Consider the following 22,665-nt stretch of genomic DNA (forward strand, 5'->3'; position numbering starts at 1 on the left):
TTGGTAAAATAACTGCCTGCAATGTGTATTTGACAACAGGCGAGATGGAGTCTCCTTCGCAACACAGTATAACTTGAAAACAAACATACAAAATTATTAATTTATCTTATAGAGTGTACAATTAAAGAACATGGGTGGAACCTTAAAATGCATTGACTACCAGATACAGTATAGACTTGTCACTGGTTTGGATTTGGCTCAATGATCTGTTCACCTAAAATAGCACAGGTTTCCCAGCCATAAATCCAACATACATCAAAATATTCCACTTTATTGAAATGCATGGTTCTATACTTAATGTATATTTACACGGTCAGTCAACAATTTAATGTTTAAAAGGTTGAAATAAGGCAGCAAAACAATATTACAATACATGGAAAAGAAAACAGCATACAGTATTAAGAAATTGCAATGTTTTACATAACACCAACTCATAAATAACTAGAGCACACAACTAATATTTCACAACTTTCATGATTCAATATGTACGTTCTTTTGGTATTTGGTCAATTAGCAAGTTAAAACAAGAGCGCATTGTTTGTACAAGTGAAATGGTTTATAGAAGGCCACTGGAGATGGATCTATGGATTCCGTAACTATGCAACGTGTTGGCTGACGAGATATTTCAAAAAGGCAAACCCTTCTTGTATGATCATTTCCTGTAACTGTACGATCCATACATGTCAGGGACTTGGCCGTGTACACGTACAAATGAGAATAAAAGACTAAAAATACCAAGCCAATCTGTCACACATTCCATGATTTCAGAGAGAGCGATCGGGGGGCGATTCAAGATCTCATTGTGGTCCCGTCAAAAAGTAACACACTCCCAAAGCCAAGGAAAGGCACCAGTCAGTCTGACGAAGTGGTAGTAGGAATTCATATAGGCAGCATTTTGATATGAGGTTCAAAATAAAAGGTGCTTTAAAAATTCAGCTGTACCATTCCAAGTCCATTGCGTTTTCACATTCCATGGTTATGTGGATTAAGGCTTTTTATGCTGAGATCTGGGGAAATGCCACCTGAATTTCCATCTCGGCCCCGCAGTGTCATTTTCTCACACCACGTTCCATAAAGCTGAAGGCCCAATTCTAGAGGACTAACCAGTCTTTGTGATGCATCTATCTTTCTAGGTTGCTTTTGTTGTACAGAGATGCCCTCTTCTGATTGTGGAACACTGTTCAGAAACAGCCCCGTCTTACCAGGTGTACGTCCCTGAGTGAGCTACGCCCCTGTTCAATATCATCAAAACAGTCCAGGGAATATTTTTGTTGTAAAAGTTCAAGGAAAAAACAAAAATCAATAAATATAAGCCATTGCAAATAGTGCCTTTGGATAGAACTTTCTCTCAAAAACATACTCCTATGTATACATATATAGTGGTAACTCTTAATATAGCTTTTAGATTGCTGTCTGTTATACCTATATAAAAGAGCTCTCTTTCTGAAGAGGGAGGGCATCTGGCCTAAGTAGCCAGTGTTACACGTTTGAGTCCTGCAGTAGGGGCTCTTTGGCCTCCCCGGGCGGCCGCAGGCTGTGAGGGTGTCCGTGGGGCGAGCTGTGCTTCTTCCAGCTGCCGGGCCGGAGGCCTAGGTGAGGTTGCTCTGGTATGAAGAGTGCCACCAGGAGCGCTAGTAGCACTGAGCATGCTCCGAAGAGGAAGGGCGGGCCAGGAATGATGGAACTCTGAGGAGAGGAGGAAATAAAAAAAGGTTCACATTTTCCATACCTGAAGTGATTAGGAACATTTAACAAATTATGGTTACACAAGTGTATTGATACTTGATACTTGAACTAGTTAAAATTAAATAGTGCCCAAAACCCTCTAAGTGTGCATAGTGTCTAAATAATCATAGTAACTTTTAAGACAGGGATAGAACCTTGTTAAACTGTCTGGTCATTTTTGAGGAGGTATCCTGGATGTCAAAACAAACCTTCAAAGTGAAATGTATTATCTGACTGGTTCCGGTTGTGTATTGTGAGGACGAGTAGAGGTTTGATTGGGCCTGAAAATTCAAGCCCCGTCGGGTTCGGGCTAAAGATCTAAACAATAAGGCGGAGGAGCTGAAAACGTTGGGGATGTGGCGCTGGGGGCTAAGATGTGGGAGGAGCTGAAAAGGTTGGTGTTAGGGATGTGGCGCTGGGGGCTAAGATGTGGGAGGAGCTGAAAAGGTTGGTGTTAGGGATGTGGCGCTGGGGGGGGCTAAGATGTGGGAGGAGCTGAAAAGGTTGGTGTTAGGGGTGTGGCGCTGGGGGCTAGATGTGGGAAGATGTGGGAGGAGCTGAAAAGGTTGGTGTTAGGGATGTGGCGCTGGGGGCTAAGATGTGGGAGGAGCTGAAAAGGTTGGTGTTAGGGATGTGGCGCTGGGGGCTAAGATGTGGGAGGAGCTGAAAAGGTTGGTGTTAGGGATGTGGCGCTGGGGGCTAAGATGTGGGAGGAGCTGAAAAGGTTGGTGTTAGGGATGTGGCGCTGGGGGCTAAGATGTGGGAGGAGCTGAAAAGGTTGGTGTTAGGGATGTGGCGCTGGGGACTAAGATGTGGGAGGAGCTGAAAAGGTTGGTGTTAGGGATGTGGCGCTGGGGACTAAGAAGAGCTGTTGGGGGGAGGAGCTGAAAAGGGTTGGTGTTAGGGATGTGGCGCTGGGGGCTAAGATGTGGGAGGAGCTGAAAAGGTTGGTGTTAGGGATGTGGCGCTGGGGGCTAAGATGTGGGAGGAGCTGAAAAGGTTGGTGTTAGGGATGTGGCGCTGGGGGCTAAGATGTGGGAGGAGCTGAAAAGGTTGGTGTTAGGGATGTGGCGCTGGGGGCTAAGATGTGGGAGGAGCTGAAAAGGTTGGTGTTAGGGATGTGGCGCTGGGGGCTAAGATGTGGGAGGAGCTGAAAAGGTTGGTGTTAGGGATGTGGCGCTGGGGGCTAAGATGTGGGAGGAGCTGAAAAGGTTGGTGTTAGGGTTGTGGCGCTGGGGGCTAAGATGTGGGAGGAGCTGAAAAGGTTGGTGTTAGGGTTGTGGCGCTGGGGGCTAAGATGTGGGAGGAGCTGAAAAGGTTGGTGTTAGGGATGTGGCGCTGGGGGCTAAGATGTTGGGAGGAGCTGAAAAGGTTGGTGTTAGGGATGTGGCGCTGGGGACTAAGATGTGGGAGGAGCTGAAAAGGTTGGTGTTAGGGATGTGGCGCTGGGGGCTAAGATGTGGGAGGAGCTGAAAAGGTTGGTGTTAGGGATGTGGCGCTGGGGGCAAAGATGTGGGAGGAGCTGAAAGGGTTGGTGTTAGGGGTGTGGCACTGGGGGCTAACCTGTGGAAAGAGCTGAAAAGGTTGGAGCTGGGGGCTAACTTGTGAGAGAAGCAGAAAAGGTTGGGGAGCTGGGGGCTAACTTGTGAGAGAAGCAGAAAAGGTTGGGGAGCTGGGGGCTAACTTGTGAGAGAAGCAGAAAAGGTTGGGGGGGGAGCTGGGGGCTAACTTGTGAGAGAAGCAGAAAAGGTTGGGGAGCTGGGGGCTAAGGTTGGGGTTGGGGAGAGAAGCAGAAAAGGTTGGGGAGCTGGGGGCTAACTTGTGAGAGAAGCAGAAAAGGTTGGGGTTGGGGAGCTGGGGGCTAACTTGTGAGAGGAGCAGAAAAGGTTGGGGTTGGGGAGCTGGGGGCTAACCTGTGGGAGGAGCTGAAGGTGGGCTTGAGTATGGACCGGAGTGTCCCCGTTGCCATCTGGAGGCGCATCCAACTCCACGTGGAAGATGTAGAAGATGAAGCCATAGAGCGCAGGGCCCAGGCCGTTACATAGCCCCCGGATCCCTGTCACCATCCCCTGGCCCACTCCTGTGAGATGACAGCCAACAATCATTTATCAATTGGATTGCATTCAACCTTTACTTCACCAGGCAAGTTAAAAGGATAGTTCATAATAATTATTTCCTTTCCTTGAAGGAAACAAAAATCTTAAATGTCATTTCGCTGAATCAACTGAGAACCATTTTTCATTTCCAATTACGACCAGGCCAATAGATGAATCGAAGAACATGCAAAATCAAATAAAAATGTATTTGTCACATGCGCCGAATACAATTTACCGTGAAATGCTTACGTATGAGCCTTTAACCAACAATGAAGAGTTAAAAAGTAAGAAACAATGTGCTAAATAAACTAAAGGAAAAATAGTAATAAAATAACTACAGTATAAAGAGGCTATATACAAAAGGGTACCGGAATAGAGTCCCTGCAGCGGTATGGGTTAGTCAAGGTAATTTAGCTAATATGTTCATGTAGATAAGAGGGTAAAGTGACTATGCATAGATGCAAAATAAAACTATAACAAAGTACAAACCTTGTTGGTCTGGTTCAGCAGTGCGGGAAACCAAAGCACTGATTGCTGGGAAAGTGATGCTTGACATGGCTGCTAGAGCCCCTGCTGCCCACATCATCCTGTAGAGAGATGAGAGAAAACAGATTAAGTCACTTGAAAGAGTATCTCTTCATTGACCTGAATCAGATGAGTCACTTTAAAAAAGCTTACCATGGCTCGGAGCCAAACCCATACCAGGCGAGCTGTAGTATCTGGAACCCAAGGCCGAGCAAGATAGTGTTCTTGTTCCCGATGGAACGCATGAGTAAACTTAATACTACTGTCTGACAAAGAAAAGAAAAATAATATAATTGGAAACCATTTATTTGAATGTTAATATTGCATGTAATGAAAGTTCTCATCAATGCCCAAACCAGGTTAACATAACATGGCAGAGATTGGGATTACAGCACCTTCAGACAGTATACATACCCCTTATTCCACATTTTGTTGTGTTACAGCCGGAATTCAAAATGGATGAAATACCCCATAATGACTAAGTGGAAACGGTTTAGAAATTTTCACACATTTATTTTGCAGTACTCTGTAGAAGCAGCTTTCAGTTATTTTGGGCATGTCGGCATCACCTTTGCTTATATTTATTAATCTGGATTTGGGGATTTTTGCCCCATTCTTTCTCGCATATTTTCTCAAGCTCTGTTAAGTTAGATGGGGAGTGGCGGTGAACAGCAATCTTCAAGTCTTTCCACAGATTTTTTATGGGATTCAAGTTTGGCCTGTGGCTGGGCCACTCAAGGATTCTTGTTTGAAGCCTTCCCAGCATTGCTTTGGCTGTATACTTGGGGTCATTGTCCTGTTGGAACGTAAATCTTTGCCCCCAGTCTAAGGTCGTTTGCACTTTGAAGCAGGCTCTCATCAAGGATTTGCCTGTTTTCATTGTTTCCTCGATCCAGTCTCACAGTCCCTGCTGCTGAAAAGCATCCCCATAGCATGATGCTGCTGCCACCATGCTTCATGGTAGGGATGGTTTTAGATGGGTGATTAGCTTTGCATCGCACCTTGCAATCAGACCAAATAGTTACATCGTCTCATCAGACCACAGAATATTTTGCCTTATGCTCGCAGTCTTTCACATGCCTTTTTGCAAACGCTAGGGGTGCGGTCATGTGACTTTTTCTCAGGAGTGGCTTTGTCTGGCCACTCTTGAATAAAGCCTAGATTGGTGAGGTGCTGTAGAGATTGTTGTCCTTCTGGCAGGTTCTCCCATCTTAGCCAAGGAACTATGCAGTTCTGTCAGTGGGTTCCTGGTCACCTCCCTGACCAAGGTCCTTCTTCCAATTGTCTCATTCTTCCCCACTCCTCTCCTCTGTAACTATTCCCCAGGTCATTGTTGTAAATGAGAATGTGTTGTCAGGCAACTTACCTGGTAAAATAAGGGTTAAACAAATGTTTTCCTTGGTTGCTCAGCCAGATCTAGGCAGAGTCTGTGTAGTTCCATATTTTTATTTTTTTTCCCAATGAAGGAGACAACTTCTCTTGGAAAATTTCAACACTGAAGAAATAGTTTTATAACCTTCCCCGGATATACAGTATATCATATAGTGAGTACACCCCTCACATTTTTGTAAATATTTGAGTATATCTTTTCATGTGACAACACTGAAGAAATGACACTTTGCTACAATGTAAAGTAGTGAGTGTACAGCTTGTATAACAGTGTAAATTTGCTGTCCCCTCAAAATAACTCAACACACAGCCATTAATGTCTAAACCGCTGGCAACAAAAGTGAGTACACCCCGAAGTGAAAATGTCCAAATTGGGCCCAAAGTGTCAATATTTTGTGTGGCCACCACCATTTTCCAGCACTGCCTTAACCCTCTTGGTCATGGAGTTCACCAGAGCTTCACAGGTTGCCACTGGAGTCCTCTTCCACTCCACCATGACGACATCACGGAGCTGGTGGATGTTAGAGACCTTGCACTCCTCCACCTTCCATTTGAGGATCCCCCACAGATGCTCAATAGGGTTTAGGTCTGGAGACATGCTTGGCCAGTCCATCACCTTTACCCTCAGCTTCTTTAGCAAGGCAGTGGTCGTCTTGGAGGTGTGTTTGGGGTCGTTATCATGTTGGAATACTGCCCTGAGGCCCAGTCTCCGAAGCGAGGGGATCATGCTCTGCTTCAGTATGTCACAGTAGATGTTGGCATTCATGGTTCCCTCAATGAACTGTAGCTCCCCAGTGCCGGCAGCACTCATGCAGCCCCAGAGCATGACACTCCCACCACGCTTGACTGTACTCCTCACCTGGTTGCCGCCACACACGCTTGACACCATCTGAACCAAATAAGTTTCTTGGTCTCATCAGACCACAGGACATGGTTCCAGTAATCCATGTCCTTAGTCTGCTTGTTTGCAGGCTTTCTTGTGCATCATCTTTAGAAGAGGCTTCCTTCTGGGACGACAGCCATGCAAACCAATTTGATGCAGTGTACGGCGTATGGTCTGAGCACTGGCAGGCTGACCCCCCACCCCTTCAACCTCTGCAGCAATGCTGGCAGCACTCATACGTCTATTTCCCAAAGACAACCTCTGGATATGACACTGAGCACGTGCACTCAATGGTCGACCATGGCGAGGCCTGTTCTGAGTGGAACCTGTCCAGTTAAACCGCTGTATGGTCTTGGCCACCGTGCTGCAGCTCAGTTTCAGGGTCTTGGCAATCTTCTTATAGCCCAGGCCATCTTTATGTAGAGCAACACATTTTTTTTTCAGATCCTCAGAGAGTTCTTTGCCATGAGGTGCCATGTTGAACTTCCAGTAACCAGTCAGTATGAGGAAGTGTGAGAGCGATGACACCAAATTTAACACACCTGATCCCCATTCACACCTGAGACCTTGTAACACTAACGAGTCACATGACACCGGGGAGGGAAAATGGCTAATTGGGCCCAATTTGGACATTTTCACTTAGGGGTGTACTCACTTGTTGCCAGCGGTTTAGACATTAATGGCTGTGTGTTGAGTTATTTTGAGGGGACAGCAAATTTACACTGTTACACAAGCTGTACACTCACTGCTTTATATTGTAGCAAAGTGTAATTTTTTCAGTGTTGTCACATGAAAAGAAACTCATATTTACAAAAATGTGAGGGGTGTACTCACTTTTGTGATAGAATTGTGATGACACATACAGTATATCTCGGAGATCTACAGACAGTTCCTTGGAGTTCATGGTATAGTTTCTGCTCTGACATGCACTGTCAACTGTGGGACCTTATATAGACAGTTGTGTTTCTTTCTAAATCATGTTCAAACAATTGAATTGACAACACGTGGACTCCAATCAAGTTGTAGTGAAATCCCAAGGATGATCAAAGGAAATTGGATGCACACAAGCTAAATTTGGAGTGTCATAGCAAAGGGGTGGGAACACTTATAAAATAATATTTTATTTCATTTTCAATAAAATTGCACAAACCCCATCACTCAACACATTTTCACTTTGTCGTTATGGGGCATTGTGTGTAGATGGGTGAGAAAATAATCCATTTAGAATTCAGGCTGTAACACAAAATGTAGAATAAGTCAAGGGGTATGAGTACTTTCTGAAGGCACTGTACATGTTAATTGAATGACAACTAACCTGTGCAACGATTGAAAGCAGTCCTAGAACAGCTATGAAAGCTGCAACACTTTCAGGTGAAAATCCCATAATCTGTAGAAAAAATAAATTAAAAACAAAATGCATATGATTGTATTGCCAGTGAGACCAAAGTAACTACACCCATCATCAAGCAAAGACAATGATTTAGCTAAGTATACACTACATGTAGACACCCCTGAAATGAGTGGATTTGGCTATTTCAGCACACAGCCATTCAATCTCCATAGCCAAACATTGGCAGTAGAATGGCCCATACTAAAGAGCTCAGTGACTTTCAAAGTGCCACCGCCATAGGATGCAATCTCTCCAATAAATCAGTTTGACATTTCTGGCCTACTAGAGCTGCCCAGTCAATTGTAAGTGCTGTTATTGTCAAGTGGATACGTCTAAGAGCAACAACGGCTCAGCCGCGAAGTGGTAGACCACACAAGCTCACAGAACGGGATCGCCGAGTGCTGAAGCGCGTAAAAATAGTCAGCACAAAAACTATTAGTCGGAAGCTTCCAAGAAATGAGTTTCCATGGCCGAGCAGCCGCACACAAGCTTATAATCACCATGCGCAATACCAAGCGTCAGCTGGAGTGGTGTAAAGTTCGCCGCCATTGGACTCTGGAGCAGTGGAAACATTCTATGGAGTGATGAATCACGCTTTACCATCTGGCAGTCCGACGGAGAAATCTGTGTTTGGCAGATACCAGGAGAACGCTACCTGCCCCAATGCATAGTACCAACTGTAAAGTTTGTTGGAGGAGGAATAATGGTCTGGGGCTGTTTTTCATGGTTCGGGCTAGGCCCTGTAGTTCCAGTGAAAGGAAATCTTAACTCTACAGCATACAATAACATTCTAGACAATTCTGTGCATCCAACTTTGGGGAAGGCCCTTTCTTGTTTCAGCATGACAATGTTCCCATGCACAAAGAGAGTTCCATACAGAAATGTTTTGTTGAGATCAGTGTGGAAGAACTTGACTGGCCAAAGCCCTGACCTCAACCCCATCAAACCTAATTGTCCAACATCAGTGCCCAACCTCACTAATGCTTGTGGCTAAATGGAAGCAAGACCCTGCAGCAATGTTCCAACATCTAGTGGAAAGCCTTCCCAGAAGAGTGGAGGCTGTTAGCAAATGGGGGACCATCTCCATATTAATGCCCATGATTTTGGAATGAGATGTTTGACGAGCATGTAGTGTAGCTGCAAGCAGCAAAGAACAGAAATGACCGGTGTAACGGACCATTTGTGAAATTACTTTGCAATGTTCTTCAAATTAACTATAAAACCCCTTTGACAAGTCTGCCAAATATTTTGACTATGAAGGGGACTTGACCTCCGTGACATTGATCATGGCAATAACTCAAAAAGTTAAGTTTGTCTTATGTACAGGAGACACCGTCCAATGAAATTCTTACTTGCAGGTTCCTTCTCAACAATAAGAAATAATACAAGATAAGAATACGAACAAAGTAAATGGTAGTAGAATAGAGTAAACATTTGAGAATAATTTTAATACAGGAAGGGGGTGGACACATCTGACATGCGTCACACACACACACTTTATTTGGGCCATACGTTTGACAGAATACATTGTAGACAGACCTGTCGTAAGTAGAGAAAGAAGCTGGAGTACTGGCCAGCCTCGGGGAGGTAGGACAGGAACACTGTTATACAGATGAGCAGCACAGTGGAATCCTGGCCCACTTTCCTTAGAGACTGGAGACAGAAAGCAAAGGGTTGGTGATAACAATATGATGTACAATGAACACCCATCCACTCCTTCACAAGTCTTATGGCAGAAAGGAGGCCTTCTATGAGAACTGGGTCACAACCAGAGAGCAAGTGAGAGGGAGAGATTTCGCTCAGACTAAAAAAAAAATAATCCTTTAGCCTCATTGTTGTAGGTCAATCCAGGGCTCTAGACTAGCTTTTTCCACTAACCTTTGGTCGCACCAATTTTTAAATGACCTGACTAATAATGACTAGCCATCTTAGCATGCCCTTCTGTTCTTGCATTGATTTGGATATATTTACTCAGGGTTCAATGTTCACTTTTTTTCCTCACTGGCAGTTAAATGCATTGGGGTGTGTGCTTTCTCTCTATATTCAGCTAGTAATAGGCTACATTTGGTTATTATTAATTATGTATTAAAAGCTGTATGATATAATTTTACAATGCAAGACATTACTCTATTTGATACAATTGCTTTAGATTAATTGCGTAAATGTTTGTTTCTAAAGCAAGTCTGTAATTATTTATTACATCTCAAAATAGGATGTTGCCCTTTAAGACCGACTGCTTTTCAAAATAGATATTGATACTGTACGCCTACCGTGGGCTAGCCAAGGCCTACCGTGGGCTAGCCAAGGCCTACCGTGGGCTAGCCAAGGCCTACCGTGGGCTAGCCAAGACCAATGCTAGGTGTCTTTTTGTAGCTTTCTCTTTATAGACTATCAACAATAGCCAGTAGAATATAATTGTTTATCAGTGACAAGTAAGACAACAGATGGTAGCCTATGATTTAAAAAGTAAGCCATTTCATCTAACATATCCAGAGAATTATGGGTGTAAGGGTAAATGTATTCATACGGAACAGTCGGTGATTCGGTCCGCACGATGAACCCGAATAAAATAAATTATAATAATCAAACAACGCCTATAGGCTCTGCACGTTGTAATCGGGAAGTAGTTCTGTACGATTACGAGTGATGGGGTCGATAAATCAGGATTCTCCATCACCGTCTAAATCTCCAGTTTGAAAACATTTTGGCTTCACAGTAGATTACAATGGCGATGGACAGAGAGTTAACAATACTATGTAGCCACTGCTCAACCAGAATAGCCTATGCAGCTCCCAGCACCTCAAATATGTTGACACATTTACACCGACATGACCAAAGTATTCATACCACCAGGAGCAAGGTGGAAACGCAAAAAGTAAATCAAAATAAACTTAATCTCCCCTCTGCATTCAAGCAGCTCTTCGCAGCGGATTCTGACAAGGCCAAATAAATTACAATAGCGATAGGCATGTTTAGCCTATAGCCACGGATATGCTCCCATTCTGTGTGGTTTAGAATAAGGGATTTCAGCACCTTGTTTACGTCCTAAGTACTAAATCCTATTTATTTGCATATCTGATTTCAAATTGGTTATTTTTCCTGCAATCGGAACAGACTGGAATCTTATATTTCAAGCCACCTTCATAGGTGGTTTGAATTCAGAAAAAAAATTGGATTCCTGGCCATGTGACTTGTGTCTGAACGGTCAAATCTGATTTATTTGCCCTCAAGTAGTTAAGACTTAAACAGATCTTGTTGCTTGGTAGCTACACTGTTGACAGTTTGACAAGAACATGTGGTAGCTAACTACCTTGTAAAATGTTTACAAACACAAACAAATGTGTGAATGTGCTAAAATGCTAAACAGCTACCTAGTTGACTGCTGTGTCTAGCCAAAAATGACTTGTTTTAAGTGTTTTTACACTATGATTTTGAACATTCAAAGCAACTGAGAAACGTCCATGATAGGAAGGGTTGTCAACTTAGTTTGAAACATAACTTCTGAGTGATAGGAAGCACAATCAGCCAACACCACTGCACACACACACCTGTCGTTACTATGACAACTAGCATAGCCGTGTCAGTAAATGACTGCTGTCTGAACACACACAAATCTGATTTGGTCACTTGTAACTTGCTGTTTTGACCATCAGTAGTCCAAAACAGATTTGAGCATTAAGGCTTGCAGTGTGAACAAGGCTTTAGTGACAGCCCAGCCCATCTCATTGCCCCAGAGTGGGGGAAGTACTGTGCTACAGACAAGCCCCCTTTATGAGTCTCAAGTGTGCATATTTTTCTCTTTGTAAGAAAACCTTATAGCATATAGCAACCTTATACAATGTCCGAGCCATGTTAACATATTGATTTCACACACATTGCACTTTATTTTAGTGTTGTTGATTAATCATGTTTTCATTTAAGATAAGTTGTTAATCCTGATTGTGCTCTCATCAGGCATTACATGAATATCAGCACTTTGTATTTTTTATTTAACTACAGTAACGGTTGGCATTTCATTTTCCCGCTGTACCAAAACGTGACCCCAAAACTGCAATACGTACCGAACCGTGGGTTTGGTGAACCATTACACCCCCACTTAATAGTTAACTACCGAAAAACGACATGATGTGTTGAATTGGCTATCTCGTTAGTCTGTCATTTTTTAATGGGCTAGGCCTACCTGCTGTAAATGTCTAACTCTCTCCTCTGGCACACACGCAGCTGATGTAGACACCAAGAATTTTCTAAGAATTCCATGACCGTACAAAGACTGTTTGCTGACCAGTAATAGCTATAACTCAGCAAGGAATATCAACAAATGTGCCCACGTGAGTCTCAGTTCCCCCCTATATTCATTTAGCAGTTGCGGACCACTCCAAAAAATCTATACAAATAATTACAATTGTAATCATTTTTCAGGGTAAACTTAAAATGACTAAAACCAGATATAATGTATGTAGAAAAAGATAATGGCACTATATATTTTTTTTAAACAAGATATTTGAGAACTAACAACCACCAAAATAAAACATTGACAGTCAGGAAGAATATAAAATTCCAAAAATGTCATGGCATTGATTGTTATGTTTGAGTCGCTCAGCATATGAACACAGCATAAGCCACGGCAAAATGTGTAGAATTTCAGGAAATTCTCCCTCAGCCCCATGACAAAGTGAGTAGAATTACATGAAATTTGCTTTAAAACTGCAAAATGTACCCCCCCCCCAATTCTGATCAGAGTAATTGTTTAATATGATCTTAGATTTGTTTTACTTGTCCATTCGGTCAACTCAAATCTATATTTTTCTAGTCAGACTATTTGCTTTTCTTGTTCCGGACAAGCATTAATGTCGAGCCCTGTGTGATGTTGATTTATTTTAGCAACATAGCCTTCCCACTCAACATTGCCTGAGGAAGACCTGTTAAGTTGTGCCATGAGTAGCTGCTGTACATTGTGTAATTTAGCTTCAAACATTTAGTGGCGCAGCCCCTAGGCGATTTGGAGTATTATGACATGTGCTTTTCAGACCCCTCTCTATGTATATAATATGTTAATAATTCCCCTGTTTTGCCTCTGTGTATGTAGCACTCCCTCCCCCTTTCAAACAACAGTTTGCGATGTCTCCCCCCAATGAAATTGTCATTTAAAATGGTTACGGTAAGAGTTACATTTAGGGAAGGGACATCCCAAGGATACCAGATAGCATGGACCATCAAAGGGTAGCCTAGTGGTTAGAGCGTTGGAGCATTGGACTAGTAACCGGACTAGTAACCGGAACTAGTAACCGGAAGGTTGCAAGTTCAAATCCCCGAGCTGACAAGGTACAAATCTGTCGTTCTGCTCCTGAACAGGCAGTTAACCCACTGTTCCTAGGCCGTCATTGAAAATAAGAATTTGTTCTTAACCGACTTGCCTAGTTAAATAAAGGTAAAAACAACCCATTTTAGGAGAGTTCAGGTTTGCATAATGTAGAACACACCCTGGTCTAAACGCTTGTTCCTTATGCCAGGTAAATCCCATTGTGTTTTTCAAAAATGATGTTTGTGTGCCATTTCAGCACGGTTAACCGGTTTTGGGCACTGTTGGTTTCTATGCCCAATTAGAAAGACATTGTTCGTAACTAAAAGCGGAGGTACACTAACATGGCCTGTACCAAACAATTCAGTCCAAACACATGAACAAGACCAACTGAGGTGTTGTATGCATTTGTGAAGAGAAACTGACCAATTGTAATGTGGTTAATTGTAAGGGTGTAACCTCTTGCAACTTAACCACATTACAATTGGTCAGTTTCTCTTCCAAAATGCATACAACATCTCAGTTGGTCTTGTTCTTTTATGAAATCTAATGAAAACATTAAGTGATTGAGTTATTGTGGAGGCAAATGGTAAGACTCAGGAGGACCACTGGTAACATGAGTAGCTAGTTGAAAGTGTCAACATACAACCAGATGCTATAATGCTTCTATAAGGGAAGCCATGGCCGTCAGTCAAGAGGACAAGGTCTTGCAGCACAGCCATTCTCACCACATTCTATTGCTGAGCCCTCTTTTTTACCAAGAACAATACCTGCCTCCACCACCAATTCCATTGATACCATTGTCTCCCCCCCACACGTTATTTTTGAATTCTAAACTTTCCCCATCATCAGGACTGTGACGTGGTAGAAAGGAAATGTCCATGTTCCTCCTCGGTCTCAGAGACCCACCAAAGCCTAATACAAATTCTAGCTACTACCACTGATCAGTGCCAAAGTGAAGCACACATCTTCACAGGTTTGAGAATGTTTCCCAAACAAGACAATATATTTGTACATTGGTAGGACTGGGCTAACCCTTTACTTCTTGAATCCTCATGTAATTTGCCATAAATATCGATGTCAAGAGAAGGCATCTCATCTGGCCAATCCAAATCATGTTGAACTCTAAAAGCACACTAATGGGGTACATAAACATAACAGTTAATTCATGGGGTAGAGAAACTGACAGAACCTTTAGAAGTGGACCATGTACTCACAGCAAAGGGGTCGGCCTGTTCCCAGGAGATGGGAGCCCCCCAGGATGCTGGCCGCATCTTCTCAGGCAGAGACTCGGGCACGGCCACCAGGATGAAGCAGATGTCCAGCATAGCGATTGCTGAGGCCAGCACCACCACCAGGCCGTCACCATACACACGGCCCAGGTAGGCTCCGATGGCCGGGCTCGTCACCAGGCTAGCAGCAAAGGTGGCCGACACCTAACGAACAAGAGTAGAGGTGGTTTACTGACTAACTCTTTAAATAAAATTGGAGTTTCACTTTCTTGAGTTTGTGCAAAATGTCTACTTTGTTAAGTGGGACCAAATTGCAAATAGGTTCTAAAGGATATAACTATTTTAGCCACAAATGGACCACAGATCACTGAATCAAAAAAGGTGAGGTGGCAAACATGAAAGTTGAAGATTAGAATAAATTGTGTAGGTAATGTCTGATACACACCAGTCCATAGGCCATGCTGCGTTCATGCTCCTGCGTTATGTCAGCCACATAGGCAAAGACCACGGAGAAGGTTACAGCAAACACACCGGACACAGAGATAACTGCAAAATACCACCTGAAACAGAGGCAGGATATGGCACTCAGTTATTATTACACTTGACTCTCAGTTCCATCTCAACACATCACATTATATTAGCTAATGCATCTTGCAGAAAATATGGAATAGTGCAAAGTAGAACAGTGTGAAATTCAGCACGAAGTTCAGATCTTCCCAATTGGTTTAACCACAATAGATTCCATAGAACTATGATTCATTTGAATGGTGATCTCAGTAACTATGGACTCTCTCTGGTTGCGTGCCATCGTACCAGGGGCTTATCTTCATCAGTGGAATGGGAGCGCAGGTGAAGAAAACAGTAAGCAGGAGAAAAGACTTCCGACCCCACACATCAGACAGGGCACCAATCAGCGGAGCACTCAGGAAAGACAGCAGGCCCTGAAACACAATAAGAAGACACACCCAATGAATGGAAATAGAATTGAAGTGCAATTAGATGTGCTGTTCAAAATAATAACACCTGTTCAAACACCATACCTTTACCCCTTGGATCAAGCCATTCATTAGAAACGTATGCTTCGGGAATGTCTCATGTAGGACCTGGATAACAAGGGGATAAGAACACATAGTAGAGACTTAATTTTGATTATAAACCGGGTGGTTCGAGCCCTGAATGCCGATTGACTGACAGCCAGCAATTAGCAATAAGGCCCAAGGGGGTGTGGTATATGGCCAACATATGGTATATGGCCAACATACCACAGCTAAGGGCTTAAGCACAACGCAACACGGAGTGTCTGGATACAGCCCTTACCCGTGGTATATTGGCCATATAACACAAACCCCTGAGGTGCCATACTGCTATTATAAACTGGTTAAAATGTAATTAGAAGAGTAAGAATAAATATTTTGTCATACTGGTGGTTTACGGTCTCATATACCACCGCTTTCAGCCAACCATCATTCAGGGCTCGAACCACCCAGTTTATAACAGACCGTATACCACGGGTATGACAAAACATGTATTTTTACTGCTCCAATTACATTGGTAACCAGTTTATAATAGCAATAAGGCACCTCCGGGTTTGTGATATATGGCCAATATACTACAGCTAAAGGCTGTGTCAAGGCACTGTGTCAAGGCACTGCGTTGCATCGAGCATTAAAAAACAGCCCTTAGCCGTTGTAAATCGGCCATATACCAATCCCCCAGGGGCCTTATTGTTTAAATAGTTCCATCAGCAGCCACTGTATGAAATAATAGGTAATAAAGACGACAACCTACCACCAAAGTGGGTGCTGTAAGAAGGCCCCAGGCAAAAAATTCCAAAAAGATGACAATTACAGCATGGTAGACGCTGGGAGCTCCGAAACCTTGTGCCTGGTGAACAGAGTGGAACCGTTATGCAAGTATGTCAACAAGCAATACTCAATGATCTTACTTTCAAATAAGATATATTTAAAAGGTAAACTCAGCAATAGGACATCATTATACACAGTGTGGCAACTTCCTGCTTACAGTCATCAACAACAGAATTCATATCTGCCACTATTGACTCTTCTAAAGTTACATTTCCCACATTGGAAGAGCCAGTAGTGGCAGTCATGACAAATTTGACTTTTGTTAGCAGGAATATGATCACCTGTGTATGATTATACACTATGGCCAAAAGTATGTGGACACCCCTTCCAACTAGTGGATTCAGCCGTTTCATCCACACCTCGTTGTCAGGTGTATAAAATTGAGCACATGGCCATGCAATCTCCAAAGAGAAACACTGGCAGTAGAACGGACCGTACTTAAGAGCTCAGTGACTTTCGACGTGGCAGTCTAGGGCTGGGCGGTGTACCGTATTTTAGGATATACCGGTATTGATGCATGGGCTGGTTTGGGTTTTTACTTTACCTTCTATAATGGCATTTGAATGTTTGATTTGTTAAATGTGATACGCCGTGTTTAATGTACATTTTTATAAGTTTATTTCGCTACTTGAGTCATTTCTCTCTGCTCTCTCTCCATGCAGCTTTCCACACAGACCTAGCCCCACCCTGCCACTCAAGGAGCGCATTTGTTGTTCCTCGACCACAAGACACTTGCGTTCAGTCTGCATGATCAATGCAGCACATGCAACAATGTTTATGACAACAAAGCTGTTTTCAATTTGCTTCTTCATATAAATCCAGTAGCGTTCTATAAATTACACTATTAGTTTGTTTTGCTCACATCTGCAAGCAGCTAGTTTGTCTTTTCTTAGCGAGTTGGGCCTAAATCTTGTTAGCCGCTAATCGCTAGGTAGCTTGCTAATAAATGTACGGAGTCAGAGTAGACATGCCTGATAACACCAGTGATGGTGTAGTTCTAAATCAGCATGTTGTTTGTGCAACTGTACCTTCTAAATCAAAGAGGAATACAAGAAGCATCAATATGTTAGCTACATGAAGTAGCTAAGAGAAAACAGTCAATGTAGCCAAAGATTATAGGGTCCCATAGGAAACAATTATCAACACTTTGGTTCCTACCCTATCACAATAACTCCTCCCTGGCATTTTCCTTCGTTTTCATGTCAAACAACACTATTCAAAGTGCCCACTATCATATTCTAACTATAGAATATAGTGTTTTGCTCTAAATCATGTCAAATCGCTATTGCAACATTTGGTTCAAAATAAGGTTTAGATTGTTTGCCCATATAGTGCAGCCCTACATGGCAGTGTGGAAATTATCTCAAATGAGTGCAGTAAATGCAGAAATGTATGAAAATGCAAAAAAATATTTTGGGTGGAATTGAACAGTATAAAACTAATCAAAATGGAGAAATACACATTTAAATCACTTAGAATGTATGTGTTGCCACCCTGAGGTCATGCACTACTTATAAAGCAAATAAAATAAAAACATAAAATATAGTGTCAACATTTTTTTATATACCGTGATATGGTATCTTGGCCATATCGCCAAGCACTACGTGGCACCGTCATAAGCTGCCACCTTTCCAACAAGTTAGCTCATCAAATTTCTGACCTGGTCAACTGCAAGTGCTGTTATTGTGAAGTGGAAACGTCTAGGAGCAACAACAGCTCAGCCCCGAAGTGGTAGGCCACACAAGCTCACAGAACTGTACCGCTGAGTGCAGAGGCGCGTGTTTAAAAAAATAAAATAGCCTGTCCTCGGTTGCAACACCCATTACAGAGTTCCAAACTGCCGCAGGAAGCAACATCAGCACAAGAACTGTTCGTCTGGAACATCATGAAATGGGTTTACATGGCTGAGCAGCTGCACACAAGCCTAAGGTCACCATGTGCAATGCCAAGTGTTGGCTGGAGTGGTGTAAAGCTCACCGCCATTGGACTCTGGAGCAGTGGAAACCCGTTCTCTGGAGTGATGAATCATGCTTCACCATCTGGCAGTTTGAAAGAAGAATCTGGATTTGGCGGATGCCAGGAGAATGCGACCTGCCAGAATGCATAGTGCCTACTGTAAGGTTTGGTGGAGTAGTAATAATAATAGGGCTGTTTTTCATGGTTCTGGCTAGGCCCCGTCGTTCCAGTGAAGGGAAATTAACAGTACAGCATACAATTACATTCTAGACGATTCTGTACTTCCAACTTTGTGGCAACAGTCTGGGGAAGGCCCTTTCCTGTTTCAGCACAACAATGCCCCTGTGCACAAAGCGAGGTCCATACAGAAATGGTTTGTCGAGATCAGTGTGGAAGAACCTTACTGGCCTACACAGAGCCCTGACCTCAACCCCATCGAACACCTTTGGAATGCCAACTGTGAGCCTGGCCTAATCGCCCAACATCACTACCCGACTGCACTAATGCTCGTGGCTGAATGGAAGCAAGTCCCCGCAGAAAGTTCCAACATCTAGAGGGAAGCCTTCTCAGAAAAGTAGAGGCTGTTATAGCAGTAAAGGTGAGACCAACTCCATATTAATGCCCATGATTTTGGAATCAGATGTTCGACGAGCAGGTGTCCACATACTTTTGGTCATGTAGTGTCGCTACCATACTGCTGAGTGAGAAGCTATACCTTTACTAGAGGATAGGTAGCTAACGTTACACGGAACTAAACAAACAGACAACGTTAGTTAGCACCAGCAGATACGTTAGCTAGCTGACGTAGCTAGCACTGTTGTTTTTGATAGGACTAGGAAGAGGCATCGGAACTTCCCCCAGGGCGCTGGCAAGCAGAACGAGCTAGCGCGTTACATTTCACATATTGTAGACAGACATACCACATGCGGCAAACTAATCTCAAGAAATACGATGCCAAATAGTGCGATTTTGGTGTAAACTCACCGTTCCTCCATCCTTGATAATAATTTTTTTCGCCAGCAGGAGACTGCGATTCGCCCGTTTCTTCTTTTTGCTCTGTGTCATATTACCATTCTAGTTATTTGTTTAATAAGAATATATTTGTAAAGAAATTTTAGACAAACTATTTCAATCAGATTATGTTGGATAAGAAACGGAATAAATCAAATGTTCGAACTAAAAGGGCTGTTTCGTCCATTCACTCAGCCACCGCCATCTTTGCAAAAACATTGTTAAAACGTAATGACGTCTCATCACACGATGTTCTGACGTGCATTTTACCCGCAATCAAAGATTACGCCGCCTTCAAAACAACTGTGATTTGGGAATGTGAAATTCTCCGATTTGTGCGTTCAAAACAACTGGGAACTTGGAAAAAAACGAGCTCCGACTGGGAAAAGTACATTTGAACGGTTATCCAACTCGGAATTTCATCTCCTGAACTCGGGCCTCTTTCTTGAGCTCAGACCTGAAGATCACTAACGTCATGAATTGACCTCGTATTGCCGCGTTCAAAACTACTGGAATCTCGGAAAAATATAAGGTCAAATCATGACAAACATTTTCAGTTCATATACATATTATTCATATTTAATTCAGTGATCGAAATTATGACACCATCCTCAGTAGCCTATTCCAGCAGGCTATTGGGAAAGAAGTACTTCTTACCTTGAAATTAATCTTAAACAAGCTGCTTAATCGTTCAGGTTACATTTTGCCTACATCTTTTCTAGGCTACTGTAGACTACTTGAAATTAGATGTAGACCTATCAAGGGCTATAGGCTTCCTGCCTTTATCTAAGGAAACCATGGCAAAGTCAAATTACAATCATAAACTCAGATTTTAATCTGCAGCCTAGGCCTATTAAAATGTAAATCTTGCAAATGGGCCATTTATAACGGTTTGAAGTCTTAGACAGCGGTCTAAGGTACTACATCGCAACGCTAGAGGTGTCACTACAGACCCGGGTTCGAACCCGGGCTGTATCACAGAGGCCGTTATCTGCAGTCCCACTGGCTTGCCTAGTTAAAGGTTAAAGGCACATAATGACAGCACAATTGCCAGAAAATAGCCTAGCATCCGTTTTTTTTATGTTCTTCCAAATGTTTCTTGCTCAGAGATTGAGATTCTGTCCAACTTTCATCCCTCAAACTTTCCTGTTGGATGTATCTATGGTAATGCACATGCACAAAGGGGATTTATTTACAATTATAAACTGGGTAGTTCGAGCCCTGAATGCTGATTGGCTGAAAGCCGTGGTGTATGAGACAGTATACCACGGGTTTGACAAAACAATTATTTTTACTGCTCTGATTACGTTGGTAACCAGTTTATAATAGCAATAAGGCCCCTCTGGGGTTTGTGATATGTGGCCAGTATACCACGGTTTAGGGCTGTATCCAGGCACTCCGTGTTGCGGCATGCGTAAGAACAGCCCTTAGCCATGGTATATTGGCCATATACCATTCCCCCTTGTGCAAATGATCTGGCGAGCTAAATGAGGGCAAATTATATTTTCTCTTGCAACATTATTCAATTTTATTTTATAAAGTCATGTCATAGCTTGCAATAATTATTATTTTGAGGAAAACTGAACTTTGCTTCTTTACACCGAACCCAAACCGGCTGCGCGCGTGTGCTATCGTGCATAAATGTATTTTGTCCCCCTATACCAAACGCGATCATGACACGCAGGTTAAAATATCAAAACAAACTCTGAACCAATGACATTAATTTTGGGACAGGTCGAAAAGCATTAAACATGTATGGCAATTTTGCTATTTAGCTTGCTAGGTAATTTGTCCTATTTTGCTAGCTTGCTATTGCAAGCTAATTTGTCCTGGGATATAAACATTGAGTTGTTATTTTACCTGAAATGCACAAGCTCCTCTACTCCACCAATTAATCCACACGTAAAACGGCCAACCGAATCGTTTCTAGTCATCCCTCCTCCTTCCATGCTTTTTCATCTTTGAACTTACAGTGGGGAGAATAAGTATTTGATACACTGCCGATTTTGCAGGTTTTCCTACTTACAAAGCATGTAGAGCTCTGTAATTTTTATAATCAAAAATCCAATTGTATGATTTTTAAGTAATTTATTTGCATTTTATTGCATGACATAAGTATTGGATCACCTACCAACCAGTGAGAATTCCGGCTCTCACAGACCTGTTAGTTTTACTTTAAGAATCCCTCCTGTTCTCCACTCATTACCTGTATTAACTGCACCTGTTTGAACTCGTTACCTGTATAAAAGACACCTGTCCACACACTCAATCAAACAGACGCCAACCTTTCCACAATGGCCAAGACCAGACAGCAGTGTAAGGACATTAGGGATAAAATTGTAGAAATGCACAAGGCTGGGATGGGCTACAGGACAATAGGCAAGCAGCTTGGTGAGAAGGCAACAACTGTTGGCGCATTTATTAGAAAATGGAAGAAGTTCAAGATGCCGGTCAATCACCCTCGGTCTGGGGCTCCATGCAAGATCTCACCTCGTGGGGCATCAATGATCATGAGGAAGGTGAGGGATCAGCCCAGAACTACACGGCAGGACCTGGTCAATGACCTGAAGAGAGCTGGGATAACAGTCTCAAAGAAAAACATTAGTAACACACTACGCCGTCATGGATTAAAATCCTGCAGTGCCATGTATTGCGAGATCTTGGCCAACAACCTCCTTCCCTCAGTAAGAGCATTAAAGATTGGTCGTGGCTGGGTCTTCCAGCATGACAGCGACCCGAAACACACAGCCAGGGCAACTAAGGAGTGCTCTGTAAGAAGCATCTCAAGGTCCTGGAGTGGCCTAGCCAGTCTCCAGACCTGAACCCAATAGAAAATCTTTGGAGGGAGCTGAAAGTCTGTATTGCCCAGCGACAGCCCCGAAACCTGAAGGATCTTTAGAAGGTCTGTATGGAGGAGTGGGCCAAAATCCCTGCTGCAGTGTGTGCAAACCTGGTCAAGAACTACAGAAAACGTATGATCTCTGTAATTGCAAGCAAAGGTTTCTGTACCAAATATTAAGTTCTGCTTTTCTGATGTATCAAATACTTATGTCATGTAATAAAATGCAAATTAATTACTTAAAAATCATACAATGTGATTTTCTGGATTTTTGTTTTAGATTCCGACTCACAGTTGAAGTGTACACATGATAAAAATTACAGACCTCTACATGCTTTAAGTAGGAAACACTGCCAATTTTGCAGGTTATCAAATACTTGTTCTCCCCACTGTATATGGTGATTGGCATCTAAACTTTCATAGTATTACCACGACTACCGGCAAAACAGTTTGTC

The 22,665-nt window shown here is 42.9% G+C and overlaps 1 protein-coding gene across 2 annotated transcripts; it reads right to left on the bottom strand.

The window, feature by feature from the left end:
* Positions 1–1,382: 1,382 nt before the first annotated feature.
* On the bottom strand, positions 1,383–19,569 carry LOC115109107 (hippocampus abundant transcript 1 protein). 2 transcript variants are annotated; one of them, XM_029633706.2, is made up of 12 exons: positions 19,345–19,569; positions 16,328–16,423; positions 15,580–15,642; positions 15,353–15,480; positions 14,985–15,099; positions 14,525–14,743; positions 9,548–9,661; positions 7,934–8,005; positions 4,500–4,612; positions 4,311–4,408; positions 3,639–3,805; positions 1,383–1,686 (listed from the first exon to the last, which is right to left on the bottom strand). In XM_029633706.2, exons 1-12 carry the CDS (start codon positions 19,423–19,425, stop codon positions 1,480–1,482), a joined length of 1,473 nt encoding a protein of 490 aa, XP_029489566.1. In that variant the 5' UTR covers positions 19,426–19,569; the 3' UTR covers positions 1,383–1,479. The 2 variants fall into 2 exon arrangements, with proteins under 2 accessions (XP_029489566.1, XP_029489567.1); XM_029633707.2 differs by lacking the exon at positions 19,345–19,569 and adding an exon at positions 18,382–18,468.
* Between the last annotated feature and the right edge of the window lie 3,096 nt (positions 19,570–22,665).

Source organism: Oncorhynchus nerka, linkage group LG25 (genome assembly GCF_034236695.1).
Source record: "Oncorhynchus nerka isolate Pitt River linkage group LG25, Oner_Uvic_2.0, whole genome shotgun sequence".
Classification (NCBI taxonomy): domain Eukaryota; kingdom Metazoa; phylum Chordata; class Actinopteri; order Salmoniformes; family Salmonidae; genus Oncorhynchus; species Oncorhynchus nerka.

What these genes read in the sequence shown, in the direction of transcription:
- LOC115109107 (XM_029633706.2), bottom strand. Translation starts at nt 19,425, where the DNA reads ATGACACAGAGCAAAAAGAAGAAACGGGCGAATCGCAGTCTCCTGCTG. An exon ending in TTACAGCACCCACTTTGGTG is followed by an intron (nt 15,643 to 16,327) that starts GTAGGTTGTCGT and finishes CTTGTTATCCAG; the next exon opens with GTCCTACATGAGACATTCCC. An exon ending in GCAGCATGGCCTATGGACTG is followed by an intron (nt 14,744 to 14,984) that starts GTGTGTATCAGA and finishes CTTGTTCGTTAG; the next exon opens with GTGTCGGCCACCTTTGCTGC.